General features: G+C 38.0%; 1 protein-coding gene across 1 annotated transcript in view; it reads left to right on the top strand.

The window, feature by feature from the left end:
* The window catches only part of ADAMTSL3 (ADAMTS like 3), a 186,911-nt gene that overhangs the window by 100,482 nt on the left and 70,279 nt on the right, over positions 1 to 16,150 (top strand). Inside the window, exon 6 of the mRNA XM_074880017.1 lies at positions 7,667 to 7,793. Within this exon, the coding sequence (XP_074736118.1) occupies positions 7,667 to 7,793 (127 nt within the window). The remainder of the gene's footprint in view (positions 1 to 7,666; positions 7,794 to 16,150) is intronic.

Raw genomic sequence — 16,150 nt, 5'->3', positions numbered from 1 at the left:
TTATGCCTCTGTTCTGAGGTTTGCGTTTTGACACACTTTGCCTTTACTCCTTGCTTTCTCATCTATGAACTGAAAATCCTTACACAGAGGAAGTTTTCTTACTCCCACTGCCACTAATACCCGTTCAGCTTGGCAACTGGGATTGCTGCTTCATTTGCTGTGAAGTGATGGGCTGGGACATTTGCTATTAATCAGAGGACATACTCAGGGCCCTGAAGGGGCTGTATTCTGTTTATTAACATATACTGAAGCCTGTGTCAGCTTGTCTGGGCTGCTGCTGACCTGCACTTGCAGAGATGTGAGAACCTGTGCCACAATCAGGCCTTTGTTAGGCTGAGATTAGACATAACTGAAGAGTTATGAGACAGGACCATGTGAGGACAAAGTCGTGTCTCAGACCAAGTTAAATCTTCAATGAGGATAAACCAGAGTTTAAAAGTGGTGCTTGAAAGCTAATATTCCACACGACTTCTAAAAGTAATTTTTTAAAAAAAATTACTTTCTTAATTGAAGGGATATTCTGGTATCTCTCTGCTTGTCAGAATCAATTACTTGTAGATGATGAGCATGGGAAAGAGACAGTGGGAGCTTTTTCTTTGTATTCTCTCCAGGGACGTATTATATCTCTGTAGAAATAAAGTGCAAGATGAAGTTATCACAAAGCAAAGGATATGAGCAGAGATTGCAAAGTAAGTGAATAGATGGGCTTTGAATGACAGCAGGGTTTTACAGTAGGCCAAAGATACATGGAAAATATTGACTAAGACAGAGCAGGATTTTCACATGACGGGTTTTATACTCATGTTTGTATTACCATAAATTCCCATAGCCATATTTAAAATTAATTATTTGTTGTGTGGATGCAGACATTCCTAACATCTGCTTCTATTGTGATTCTGTGCTAAGACAAGTAGAGCAGGAGAAAATGCAGCAAATAGCTGACATTGATGCGATAAGATCTGTGTACTGTGATAGCACATGCGACTGTGCAGCAAAATACAGCCTTAATTTCTCTGAGTTTTGGATTTTTGTGGTGTGTTTGTGGAAACGGGAATCCTTCTTCTCTGACCAAGACCCTGAGGATTTTAATTTTCCCTATTGAGAGTGATTCTAATAAACAGCAATAGAGATTTATCTTTTTGAGCATGCAATGGTTTTTCACTGTTTCCTTCTTTTGCTAAGTAAAAGTTGAAACAAAACATGTGTCCTTTCTTAGTTAAGTCACAAGACCTGGAGAAGATCTTTTTTCCAGAAATAATTCTGAGGTTATCTTGTATTTTGTGCAATGCTGATAACCTTCAAAAGTATGTGGATGTTTGTGTTCCATTTTTATCTTAGTTCTGGTCTCCTGTAAGGCTGAAATAAATAATTTGTTTATAATAACCCAAGTACTACTCCCCTGGTGGCAGAGCAGTCACATCACTTCATTGGATCTGTTTGGTGTAACAGTCTACTTTCATTCTATATTTTTCACATCTTGACAGATTTCATAGGTAGTGAAAACCCAGTTGCACCTAGTCCACAAAGTCTTTGCCACCCTTCAGCAGATCAGTGGTCCAACCAATACAGGATTCGCTTACCAATATATTGCTATAACAGACCTGTCGCTAGCTAATTTTAAAACAACTACTGAGCAACATGTACTGGGATAATTACACACTGTTCAGCCCTTGAGGAAAAGGATCTCCTGTATAATAACTCTATCACATCCTTGTGAAGAAGTATAATTCTCATTTCCATTTGTGCATTCTGCAGTACAGTTCCTTGCTCAGCAGAAGTGTCGTACTTCATTTACATTTAATCACATTGGGCATTTCCCCTTAAATTATTTGCTGGGTTTTCCGCTTCGACTGAGTCATCTGTATGTTTGTGTTAAAATCCCACTAGCAGTCTATGTCATGACTGCACGTGGTTGTGCATCCTTTGAAATAGCCAGGCCAATGAAAGCACACAAATGTGAATGTATTCAGAATAGCTTTGATCTGGATTTCCCCAAGCATTGTGGGGTTTGCCCAGCAACTCTAGAAGGATGGTAATTATGTCATATTGACATGTTGTTGATTTTCTATTTTTATTTTATTAAACCAAATCACATGAGTAAAGGGCATCACTCCCTGACACTGAGCTGCCAGTTCCTTGGGTAAACATAAAGCACTGAAAAACATAACTTAACTTATCATTCTAAAGGAATCACTGATAAATGAGAGTCTATATCAATCAAAAATTTATTAGTCAAAGTAGAAAATGTTATAGTATTTAACATAAACGTTGCTGAGTATTTCAATGGTCTGTCTGAGAAAGAGCTTAGTCTAAGACGCAGTAGGTAAGGAAAGAATGGCACTAGTGCAACTTCAGTTTTAATGTTTCATGGAATTTATGTATCTGTCACAAATAAAAACAGCAGTGATTTATCCTTTTTTGGCCACTTCTATTAGGAGAGCTCATTATGTTTGTTTTTTCTGGCTGTACCTGGATCTCTGGCTCCAGAGGACCATAGAAAGGGGGGAGCCCCTTTCTAAAGAGTAGCATTGTATACAATTATATATATTGCTGTATATAATTTCATGTTTTTGATAGTAATAATGGCACTTAACACTTAAATGGTGCTTGTTATGCACAGATATCTGGTTTTACTCATGTTTCTGGTAAGTATTCTTCTTTTGTAGGACATAGATGTATCTTAAGGTTCTTTATTTGAAGTATATAATCTTGAGTCATTAGCATCCCAGAAACATTTTTTTTATAATTGACAGCTCACCTCTGTGTAATGTGTTCTACAAAAAATGGTGGTGTTCGTATTTTGAAAGAGAGCCTGCAGTTGGATGTGAGCGGTCAGTTGAGGGAATAACACAGTTGTGGAGGTCTAAAGCAATGGTCTAACAAGCAAGAGTTGAAATTTCAAAACCTGATCCGGCATTGGGCTCTGCATTGGCAATTCTACTCCATGTTTGTATTTATGTTTATGAAGAGAAGACTCTGAAGGGGGTTTGGGGTTTGCCGGGTTTTTCAGTACAGTGCTTTTTTTGCCATATTGGGATCTCAGTTAAAAATCTCTCACCTTGCAGTCCTGTCCATTTTCTCATCATAGTTAATTATAAACATCTCCTTAAGAAAGGAAGATGGAAGATCCTTGAATTTAACAGACTATACTTTGACCTTCACAAACTGAAATTAGCATGCTATATTAATTTAAGTATAATTTCTTAGCTGAAACCCTACTAAGTGAATAAGAGCTGATGAAACAGCTGTGGGAGCTTCTGAGTGATTTTTGGATTCATGTTTGAAAAAATATTTGTAACGTTCCATAGTCACCTCTAACATATCAGCAGCAATTTCATTTTTCTCTTTCATCTGTACTACTATATTTTATACCCTGACCTTTTGCTCTTCCTTTGGCTTTTTGAACCTACATGAACTATTCTAAGCATGCTACAAAATATTTAGCACCCTCAGTACTGGCTTTCACAATAGCATTAGCATACTGACATGTAGTTTAGGAGTTTGTTGAAACAGATGAGCGTTTCTGTTCAGTGCTTAATCAGATGCTTGCTACGCTATCTGCTTGTGACAAAACAGTATTATTCTTTTTCATATTTCTATTTTTTTCTTTGAAAGAATACAGACAAATACAACATTCAGTTTCTGTCCAAAAATAGTGATGAATCAGAGACATCTGTTTCTGAAAATAATCCTGCCATACCCAAATTCATAGATACCCCATCATGGACAATTTATCAACTGCACAAAGTACCCATTTCCTCAGTACCCTTCTTATATTACATTTCTACTTACTGTTCATTTTGTTACATATTGGTCAATATTCTCCCTGCTGTCTGAGGAGCTCACTTACAATGTAGTCATTACAATACTTGTGTCTTTTTTTGAATTATGGTATTTATGATTGCAGATTCTTAAATTGACAGGGTCCCAATCTTTCCATTACACAGTTTGTATCATTTCATTTATGCAGCCTATGTTAAAATCACCTAATATAATTATTTCTGACTATGCCCTAAAAGCCTGCAGATGTTTTCCCAATCTGCCTGTAATATTTATAGCTGATACCTTTGCTCTGTAAACAGTGAGTAATGTGGGGTAAATTAACCCTAACAAACACCTTAATCATGAAAATCATCAGACCTTTTTGGCTTCTGAGATGGTGTGTGAGCTGAGGAAGGCTGTTGCCATATATCATTTTCTTGTCCTTGTTGCAGCTTTGCTTGCAAATACACATGTACTCTCTTCAAAATGTTTCATCAAACACTGTGTTTTTGTAATAGTTATTGGCTAAAATATGAATACCTTAAATTCATAAGGTTTGGAGTCAAAATACCATATGTGTTTGAGGCCTGATTTCCAAAGCTATACCTTGCAACTTCCTGTTATTTTGGTGAGATCCATGGCTGTCTGGCTTGTCTCAGAAATACTGCTTCCTGTAAGGTTTTGCAAACAGGTAAGAAAGACACCCAAGTTTGAAATACACTTAGTGCTGATCACCCCACCTTAGTGTTCACTCATTAAGATCCCAGGGTAGCAACACTTGTTGAATTATCTCTAAATTTGAGATTTGTCACGTTAAATCTGCAGAATTTTTGGGTGCTTCTTATTAAACAAAATCTAAAATTCTGTGCTTATTTCAGGCCTAAATTGTGATACTAATTTGAGTTACTTTTTAAATTGTGTTCCCGGATATCATTACTTGATACTCATATTCATAACAGTTGATATAATCTCAGAAGGAAGTCCACAGAGGGTGAATGCATCTAGCTGAACATACCAGCTTGCTGGCAGGAGAGCTGTAAAGCTTTTCCCACATCCAAGTCCCTCAGAGCTATCACTCCTGTTTTATTTCTGTGGCATTTGTGTATTATTAAAAAATAAGCAATGATACTGTATGAAACTGTCCTCTAATGTATGCTGCTGTGCTGATTATCTTTTTTCTTACATTCCATGTTGAATGCAATACTACCTTGTGTTGTCACAGTTGTATAACTTTTGTTATGTGCAATGAGAGTTTGTTTTCAAGGTGACTCTGTGTAATAGCGTTTATTATTATCACGTTGGGCTTTAATGGGCTGGTCTTGCAAGTACTCTGCTTCCTCAGTGCACTCTTCCTGACAAAGGTGTGCAGGATCTGTAGCCTACATATATACAACAGCTTAAACTAATAAATATAGAAATTCCTCACATAGAGTATCACAATGTGCAGCTTAATTTTCCTTTGAGAATTAATTGATGAGTGAATAAAGAGATTCTTTATATTTAGAAAATGAGATTACACTATGAAATGGAAATGTATTTGTGAGATTTGGGGAGAGATTACGCTTTCAGTAGTTCTAACAATTTCTCTCCGTGTGCTAGTAGTATCTTTATGTGAATAAGAGCAGGAGAAGCAGTGGAGAGCAGTAAATACTGTAAAAGTCTACTAAGAGAAATATAGACTCTCTCAACTACTGATATTATCCCTATCATTGCACCATCTGAATATTTCAGAATCTTTAGGAGATTTATTCTTGCAACATCCCTGTGTGAGGTGGGGAATTACAGTTCCACGCCTTTCACAGATTGGAATCGAAAAGCACAGGAAGTTTTCAAAAGTCAAAAAGAAAGTCTTGTGGAGCTGGGAATTGAAAGAGAGTTATTAAGTCTAAGGCCAGTGTGTCAAGCACTGTATTATTATATCCCTTGAAATTTTATCTGCTTTCTGATTCACACAGTGGTCAGTCAGTTCCTGTTTCTGAAATGGTGGTGTTTTCATTCATTTCTCAATGCTAATTGGTGAGAAAGTGGGAAGATAAGCTTGTTTAGAGTAATTTGTTTACATCTTTCTGGATGTCAGTGATGAACCCAGATCTAACATTAAAAATATCTTCAAGTAAAACCATCCTTAATCCAATCCTAAATTATAGTATAGTGTTCCTGCATAGCCTCTCTGTAGTAAAAAAGCACCTGTTCTGAGATGGTCTGATTTCACACACAAGTGTGTTATTTTGTTTCATTTTTACAACTAAGTTTTTGTTAACACTTAACACTAACATTAAATTGTTTCGGTTAAGCTGCTTATTTATTTTCAAAATTAATTCTTTGCTGGGCTACATAGGATGAAGGTCTCAGTTGCAGGAACAAAATGATTTCCTGCTGCTAATGTAGAATTCTATGGTAAATCTGAACCCTTTAGTAAGGAGATGCTGTTCAGTGCAGCATGTGTCTCAACTGAAGTGTTGTAAACTGTCCTCCATGATGCCCTCCTCCTAAGAGAATGCAGGATGTAGGGAATTGGGAAAATAAGGGAAAGGACAGGAGTGGGTGGTGGGGGCTGCTTTGCTGTCTTTTCTATAGACACATGAAACTTCGAGATTACATTTCTGTTCGGCAGCTGGGGTGCATGATTTGTGCAGTGTGTGTGTCTGTGTGTGTGTGTTAACTCTGACTGGAAGACCCAACCCTGCCTCTTACGTGTGGCTTCAATCCTCACCTCTCCAAGGCGATCGTGTGTCAGTTTTGGCATAGCAGAGATGCAGTGGATCTTGGCAGCTAAGACTGCCCCTTCCAAGCATTTTTATATAGGAAGAGGAGTGTGCTGGCCAATTTCAGAATTCTAGCACTGCTTTTAACTGTGAATTTCCAGAGTGCTTTCTATCAGTTTGTCAGCTTGGAGTTTGGTTAAATATATATGTCTATGATGAATTAGGTGCACTTCTCAGGGATGTGTGGATATAAGAGGCGTGTAGGCTGACTTAAGAAAATTTGAAGCTGCAGATTAGCTTTTTACCACATTGCTCAGCATTTGGTACTCCCTGCGAATTTATTCTATGAAATGGTGAAGTGTAAGATAGGTGAGACCAAGTATTTATCTCCCTTTCAGCAGGAGGTGCTTTTAGTCAATGTTGTCTATTCTTTGTCTTTCCATTCTCTCTTCTTGGAGGATAACTGATATGAAGAAAAAGCAAAACCTGAAAAAAATGTTTTCGATAGAGTTTGGAGAGTTTTCAGTTGATGGCTTTTCAAAAACTTTGCTTTTGGAAATTTTGGCAGTGTTTAAGTTTGGGGGTTTTTATAATAATCGTTGGAAAGTTTTATAGGTTGGGTCTCATATTCAGAAGAGAACTGAATCATCCAAGTTTTTTAAAACCTGGTTAGAAGTGTATATGTGATTGACATTGATGTAAATAGCAAATAGGAGATCTACACAAGTGCCAATTAAATTTTGAATGACCAAGACACTAGATTATGAGCACTGCCCACAGCTGCTGGTCTGTGAAGCTGAAGGCTGAGTGCCCTTTAAATATTTAACTTGGGATATTTCATTGCATTAATTCTTTCTCCGACATAGTTAAACAGGTGATGAAAAACAAATTGTAAATAACGTAGTTGTCCTTTGTGTTGGAAAGAATAATTCTCAATGCTATTCATTCACATAAGTAGTGGGAAACCGATTCATGTATTTCCTGTGCTTGAATAGCTTAATATATCAGTTGTTGTGATTCATCATCAAAATCATGGAAATGACAGTGTGCTTTTAAAATCCTAAATAGCAAGATATGCTTTGATAGAATGAGGCCAGCTCATAAAATCAAAAGGATAACATAATAAATAAAATTCCAGAAACCTGAGCATGTCTACTACAGCTTTGCCCTCCTTCTGACTGTGGTGTTGATGTTGGCAGGCAGTAGGCTGTGATCGACAACTTGGGAGCAATGCCAAGGAAGACAACTGTGGAATCTGTGCAGGAGATGGTTCAACATGCAGGCTTGTGAGGGGACAAGCTAAGGCACATGTCTCACCAGAAAAAAGTAGGTTGCAAATTGATCCTGTGATAATTTATCCTTGACTATGTTTTCTGCTTGTATATTAACATACATATTGCAGCGTGTTGACCTTTTAACTATATACTTGTTTGCAGTTTTCCAAAGCTGCTTATTCTTAAGTCTGTGCTAGATTAGTCTATTGAAATTCCATGAGGGATACCACACATTAGGGTATAGCTAGGAAAGAATTTGAGATATGCATTTTTTTTTTTATAGAGCTACTCATTCATTCTATCAGGAATAACCATCAAGATGCACATCTTATTTTAGAGGGTATCCTCATGTTGCAATATATGTGATGCTACAGCAATGTTTTTAAATCATGGAAACATCTTATAGATGGCTTTATGGAAATTGTGGACCGTGATTGAAAGTGCCTGGTTTTCAAATTAACTTTGCTTTTTTTTTTTTTTGGTTTTTTTTAAAGTGTCTAAAGACAGTTGAACTTCAGAAAGCAAGTTAACTATTTGTATGGTACAAAAAAAGCACAATGTGAAAGGGAATAATGCATTCTTTTTTTTGTATGTTTGGCTCAAATGTTGCCATTCTTTCTCAAAATAATTAGCATCTTACTGTAACTATGTAAGTCTGAGTAGTATTGAAAGTTTAAGAGAGGAGGGATCAGAATTAGACCCTTTACTGGAGTGTTAAGCGTCTGGCTATTTTGATATCCAAGCAAGGTTTGTCACATACAGGCTCGCCTCACAGATGATGGTCCCTGTAATTTCAGTCCCATGTGTTCATCATGTGAGATGGTTGCCTCACATCTATTTTTTTTCTGTTTCTGAACTCACAATGTACATTTGTCACATGGAGATGGAGCCTTTGGAGTTTGTTACTTTCCTGCAGAGCCACACAATGCAAAGGTGATGGTCTGGTGCTCTTAGAGTAAAGTGAATACTCAAAGTTCAAATGCAAGCAGGTGCTTTTTTTAAATGGATGAAGCACCTGCCTTTGACAACTGCATATATTCAGTACTGTTGTAGTTCAGCCTGCAAAGATTTCACTTGTGCCCGGATTTTGAAAGAGCTGTTATATGTTGAATGCTTAATTCTTATTCTTATATATTTCCATGGGTTTTTTTAATGCCAATGCTTGCAGTATGCTTCAATGTGGATGTAACTTGAAGTCAATCTATGTTATCTTAATGCTTGTTACCTTGCAGTGTGATTACTTGTATTGATCTGCAAGGTTTCATGTTAGGTTATCTTACACTGTGCAGGTGCATAATGTCTGTAATTCAATACATGTGGATAACAAAGGTAGTCTAAATTAAAAAGTGAATATTTTTGTGGCAGCGTCTCTTAAAGTCACTGAATAATTTTGCACAAGTCAAAGAGCCTTTTTTTGCATATTGGATGGGCTATCATCCTTTGCCTTGCCTTTTCTAGAGGCATTTTTTGTGGATGGGAGAATGTAGTTCAGTAATTTATAAAGTTTTTAATCCTGAAACAATGAGCAAATGTCTTAAATGTTTACAATAAGCTGAGAAAGACTTCTCATGGAGGGCCACTTTTTATTCGCTTTGTTATATCAAATACTCAGGGCTTCTGGTCAGCACAGAACAAGCACTTGTGAAGCAGTAAAGATTTGATAATATTTTTGTAGTATTACAAAGTTTTATTTATTTTGTGTGTCTATATATATATATATAGGGATATATATACACAAAATATTTCTTCCCTTTCTGATGTGGAGGTCAGCTGGAACAGAAAGGAATTGCATTGTCTATTCCAGTTTTATAGCAGCAGAGATTCTCCTGGAGAAAGACTTTTTCTGGCAACACCCTAGCTAGTTCTAAGGCAACCCAAACTAAACTTGGATTGGCAAATCTGGTTGGATGACAAGTGAAATAAAAAGATTCACATTTAATTGCTGCTTAGTGTGTAAGTACAGTGAAGACAAAGTTGTAAAAGGGATCTGGTTTTGAAACTGTCATTTTACAACCAAAAATATTATTGTGGTATTCTGGCACAGGTATGAGCTGACTACAGCTGCTATCACTTGGTGGAAGGTCTGCCATTGCCTTGACCATGTTATGAAGAACACCCATGGTTCATTGTTTTCTGTGTCATAATTCAGTGACTCTTGAAGCGTTCTTTAAAATTAGGGATGAAGAAAGACTGTTCTGGGGAAATATGTCAGTTATATCCAGTTTTGGTTTTATCTTGCACTGCAGTAGGATAGATTATATGAATGAATTAGCATTCACATAAGCAAAACAGTACACATGCTACTAAAATCAGATTTTTTTATGATTTTCATGGTATTGTGATAGTGCCATAATCTTTTTTGGGTCCAGTTGTTCAACATTCTGGAAGCGGTTCCATATAATTATCCTCTGTGTGAATGAAATGTGGAAATAAAGCCATCCTTTCTCTGTGCTAATGTATCAGTGAAGGGAGACACAACATCTTCCAAATAGTCATTTGGAAGCTTTCAGAACTAGTGTTGAGAAGTAAAATATTGACACGTGACAGACATGTATTTAAGAGGGAGCTTGTAAGGTTGTGAGCAGGATGTAATTTTTATTGTGCAATGAGGTAAATTAAAGAATTGGAAGGAAAGCAAGAGCCGAAGGTTTTATTATGAAAAAAAAAAAAAAAAAGGAGACATAAGGGAAAAAATAGGTGCCTGGTTATCTTGGTACATATTTTTAAAAAAATAAATTTAGGCATTGATAGCAAATGATTTCTCATAAAGGACTCACTTTGTTTTATTGTATTTTTTACATGTTTTTGCATAAAACGAATACCTTTCTTTGATTGAATAGCTAAACAGCACTGAAGGAAAGCTTACTGTTTTGCAAATATGAAACAAACTGTCATTTCAAAAGGTCTTTATTTTTTCCACTAACACTTAATTGCCTTTGAAAGACAAAGTAAGTTAGACTTCTGCCAGCAAGCCAGATTCTAACATTCTGGTAAAATGATTAAAGGTTTGACTAATGATATTCAAACAAAAAGTGTAATAGGTTGTAAAATGTACCGTCCCATTGGGAAATGAGATATCATGGGCCTGATGTTTCTACTACTATATGCATGGAACTCCCATTAACTTCACTGCACTTTGTGCACATGGAAAAATTTGTAGGATTGGGCCTCGACGTCTGCTTTCTGCACCATTATTGGCAAGAATTGGTAGGAAAGTGTTCTGGTTCTGATACCAAGGAAGTAGAAAAGATATGCTGGTTCTGAAATCAACAGGGAGTGAAGCTGAAGGCACAGACTTGTCCGAATCTGGTCTTGATTCTCAAAGTGTTTTGATACTTGAAAGTTTTACCTTTCTTAACTTTTTGCGAAAAGCTTCATACAGAAGGCTTCAATGTGACAGCTTTGTAACTGAATTTTTCTTGCCACGTGTTTTATTTCCGATGGCATTTGTGTAATTTACCATTGGTCACTTACTGTCACATGTTTATAGGTCATCATCCCCAAGCACACTTAACCAAAAACCTAATTTCACTTTTGTCGTTTGTCTAAACAGAGGCCTTCTGCAAGGCTCACTGTTCAATATCATTGGCTGGCTCAGTTTTGTGACAACTTGCTACCTTGCATCTTTTTCCGGTCTTTGAGATCAGTATACATGAAGCTCATAGCCCCCATTGTCACAGTTGCCTGATACTTCACTTTCTCCAAATTATTTTTTGACAAAATTCAACAGTTGGGTCAGAAACTTTCCATGCCAGGTGCTGAATGCTTTGGAGAAGATTCAGCCAAAACAACTCAGCGTATTCCAAGGACACAGCAGAGAAAAACATGTTGTTTCCCACTGTCAAAACATTCCTGAAACCTTTTCTTTAATATGTCTTAACATCCCCCGTTGTTGGACTTGATCATGGATCAGGGATTTGAAACTTGGCAGGCAATGGTCTTCTGGTCATGGACAAGTCTTTTGCAATATCTGTGAACATCAACACATATTTTACTAGAACCCTTAAAAAAAACCCCAATGTTTCCTTCACGCTCTGTAGAGGCTTCTTGGATGTTAACAGCTGACATTTCTGAAAAGTTGTCCTTTTAAGTGTTCTCTAGCTTGTTACATGTTCTAACTGCAAACATGCAAAATATGTGTGCAATCTCCTTGGAATAAATTAATATGTTGCTCTTGCAGAGCTAAGCTATTAAAAAGTGTTCTTGAGGTTGCTCTTGCTTTCTACTTTGCTGCAGTGTAGATTGGGTACCATGGGGTGAACTCTGATGCCTCCTGCCTCACATTCAGGCATTAGAGAAGAGATTTTGTGGAGACCTTTTGACTCTCAAAAGCTTCAGACTTATGACTAGGGGTGATGAGATCACATCAGAAGAGGGCAAGACAAGATGAGACTAGCTGAACAGAAAAATTTGGTGTTAGTTCATACAGTGAAGGAAAGACAGATATGAGAAGGTGGGAGGAGGACCTGGGACTGGCTGTACAGATACATTGGGTCAAGGAAGAAGAGGAAGAGCAAAAGACAGATTAGATAAGGAATCTGGAGTGGGAGATGGAGTCAGAAACACTTGGAGAGGAAGGGGAAAAAATCAACTGTATGTAGAGCCAGGAGAGGGAATTGGAACTGGTTTGGCAGGAAAACTGTGTGTGGGGAGGAAGTGAATGCCAATATATTAGCATTTCAGTTTGGATAAGGAGTATATTTTTTGAAGCAAATTTCATCATGGTCCTAACATACTGCTCATGGGTTCACATCATGGAGTGGTCTTGGAGAGCATAAAATGGATTTTTTTTGATGAAGCTAAACCAGAAGACGTTCCCCAGAAAAGCACCTGATGTTCTCCAGCAGCTGCTGGATATGCAGTCCATGGGATCAGACTAGAGTTAGTCCAAAGTGAGGCACCTGCAATGTGTATAGTGTGGATTCTGGGTCTTCAGCACCATTTCAGTTTACAGATCTGTTTAGTTTGGTTGGTTTACTTGGGGCTGTTATAGGTAGTATGAAGCCTCCTTCTTTACTTTCCTGATCTGTCTTGTCTTACTTGGAGAAATTCCTGTGTAAGAACATTGGCTATTTCAGTATTTATTTTGCACTGCATTTACTTGAGATCCATTTTCTTGATGGACTGCTTACTGTGTGTCTTTGTACATTTTCTCCAGTGCATACAAATTTTAGAAGAGGTGTCCAGAAGCAGAAAGTAAGTATGTAACTAAAATGAATTGAGGCCACAGTGTTTGTCTCAAAAGCAAGTTACCACACCTTAGAAATACTTATTCAACAATGCAAAGAAGTGGCACTCTCAGATGAAGAGGCAGCCTTGACTCATAAGACCAGTGGACAGAGGGATGGAGGTACAGAGGAGTTGGGAGAGTGTGAGACTGGAGAGGGAAGGACTTGAGGACAGGAGGGATGTGCTCATACAGATTTTGCAGTGTGACTTTTTGGGTCAGGATATATAACTGCTGCTTTCAGTAGCACATACCTATCTAGTTCAGGTGTCTCTTAAAGAGTATGTATTTGGCTTTGCACAGATTTTTGTCATTAGGCAGGTCAGTACACACCTCGGCACCAATGTCTTCTGAAATTATATCTAGTGTTAGAGTGGATGAGGGAAGCCACTCCAATAAGACTCCAAACATTTTGAGCTTTTTAGTTCCCTTGTGCTGGTAGTTGTTCCTGGAGTATTGCTCTTTGTATTTTGAGAGCATATAGGCCTTTGATCAGAACTGGAGGACTAGCAGATAAGTGCTGAACAAATACATGGAAAGAAACAGTTTTTATAGGCCTGAAATAAATCCTCTGCCCTGCTGTAGGAGGAGAGAGGGAAAAATCCCAACTGTCCCATATGTGAAACAGTAAATGGGTCCACCATGGCCCACATGGAAAAATAAATGAAACCTGCTGAATTGGATTGAGCTCAGGAATGTGGATCCTTTATTTTGATCCTGGGGATTAGCTCCCAGTCTTACCATAGCAGGGAGTCTGATCTTGTTCTCATTGAAATCCAAAATCTAAATCCACATTAACACCACAGAAACAGGATCAAACCTTGCCATCTAAAGTAAAAGCAATCTGGGAGCTTAATCAACAAGTGCTGTGTGTAGTGTGTGCACACATTTGCTGAGAGAGTCCCTGGGTAAGAGCAGAAAGCCTATTTCAAGCAGGTGCTGGAGAAAGATGACCCACATGCCCTCGGGAGTCCCTGCAGTGGAAGCAGTGTTAGAAGAGAGAGACAGTATCTCACCTGTTTCTCGGTTTTTAATGTGACCTTTATGACTCTAAATCAGATTTTATAGCCTAGTGTTTCTGCATGTTCCAGATGATTTTGGGCTTATTTGTTTTCAACTTTAGACAAAGGTCAGCAATTAACTTTCAAAGATATGTAAATAGTATAAGCAGGGAAAAAAAGGTATTTTGAAATTCTGAGTGTAGATTTCAGGGTAGCAATTTCCCCTTATGTTTTCATAAGAGTTCACTGCTTTTAACAGTGTGGATCCTACTGATTTCATGGGAAATGTATGGCATAACCATTTTTAAATGGGTTTACAGGGCCTTCTGTTCCTTTAAGAGTATGAATTACATGCTTCAGCTGAGAAGCAGAGGCCTTTGAAATATATAGTTTTGGAGCCAGACCTGGACAATTGTAACTACTGTTTCATAGGAAGTTAAAGCTGTCCTCAGGATAAGGTGGAGTCCCTTAGGTCAGCTCTGTCCCATTTTCCTCCAATTCCCCATCTTGGTTCAGAATTCCAACAATCTCACTTTTATTTTTTCCTATAATTTACTTCATCTCATGGAAAGACTGCCCTAGGCCATAATTATCTCAGTCAGGTTACAAGAATCTCCTGCTGTCAGGCTTCTTGACTGTGGGGCTGCAGAGGTTGAACACTGCTGTGGTTGTGAACTTAGTCATCTCCTCTAATGCAAATAAAATACTTTCTGGTAATATTGTCTCCGCTGCAGAGAAACACCAAATTTAGCACCCCCAGGAGACTTTTGGACCATATCAGAGAGTGCTTCGGTGAGGGTGGAATGTCTGTAGTATTGCTAAAGGAATGTGAAGCATCCTGAAAAGGGATCAACAGGGCCTGCAGAGGCGAGTGGAGCTTGCTGTAAGGAGGTGGAGGAAGGCCAGTGGAGCTTGCTGTAAGGAGGTGGAGGAAGGCCAGTGGAGCTTGCTGTAAGGAGGTGGAGGAAGCACAGCAGAACGACCCTGGTTGTTCTCAAGAGGAGCAGTCCTACGCATCTCTGCACATCTGCAAATCTGGGCCTTGTCCATTCAGCGCGGAGTGCCCTTGGTTCCACTTCAAAACAGCAGTTGCATATATTCGGAACTGGTCATAATCAGACTCTTATTTGAGGTTTTGTGCTGCAACTGCTGGTTGGTTGTCAAGACGGGATACAATTCCTGACCAAGTAGGGACAGATGGGCCCCTCAAACCTGCTTTCTCTCAAATACTGTAGAGCACATATGAATTCAGTAGTTATTTCCTTACTTTAAAGATATACACATCCACTACCTTCTGGCTATCTTTAGCAATTCGCCTGATGAAAAACCAAGATGCAAAAAGATATTAAGTGGTTCAGTAGTTAATGTTTTTTCCAGGGCTCTTTAACCGTATTATTGTTCTTACTGTAGTATTTTGCACTCTGGTGGAATACCCAAGTATGAAATTAATAAAGATCATATTTTATTACATCCAAAATAAATTGTTATATTTAAATGACCTTCCTAGAAATTGGTGATATAAAAACTGTAACGTAAGAAGGTGTTTATTTCAGAAAAAATAATTGCAGTATTTGCTTGAAGTATACTGAACATTTGGCAGGATTTCATACTTATGCTAAGGAGATGTAAACCAGAAGCTGATAATTTAGCATCTACTATAAAAAGGTCCAGTTTAAAGTGGAAAGAAACATTCTTCAACTATTTTTTAGTTAAAACTGAACTCAAGTATTCTTCTTCTGAATATTGTATGAGTAATTCTGGAGCCAATGTATCACTGACCTTCAACTCACATTACTTTTTAAATTTGCAAAAATGAACTTCCTCTACACTAGCCCCTAGATATATGTTAATGCCATCACTGAACAGGGCACTCTCTGTGGGGTGTACCTGCAATGGGCCCACGTTTGCAGGTCCTGCCTCGAAGAAGATTTGCAGTTGGACTGTGATGGAAATGGGAGACAGCATATTGGTGCTTTGTTGCTCGGACACTTCTCTCGTACTTTTGTGGATATCCCTGTTGTGCACTGTGCATACCCTTCTCTGAGAGCGCTGCTCTTGTTGGCAAGAAAGACTCTGGTCTGTTGATTTGACTGTTAACTCAGTTTGCTTGGGCAAATCACAGATTTCCTATATTTGAAATGGAAAGTAATAACTTTCTGCCTTTGTAAAATGCACTGAAGT

Source organism: Strix uralensis, chromosome 11 (genome assembly GCF_047716275.1).
Source record: "Strix uralensis isolate ZFMK-TIS-50842 chromosome 11, bStrUra1, whole genome shotgun sequence".
Taxonomy (NCBI): Eukaryota; Metazoa; Chordata; class Aves; order Strigiformes; family Strigidae; genus Strix; species Strix uralensis.
The sequence above is the reverse complement of the archived record's forward strand: the minus strand, read 5'-3'. Positions and strand labels throughout refer to the sequence as shown.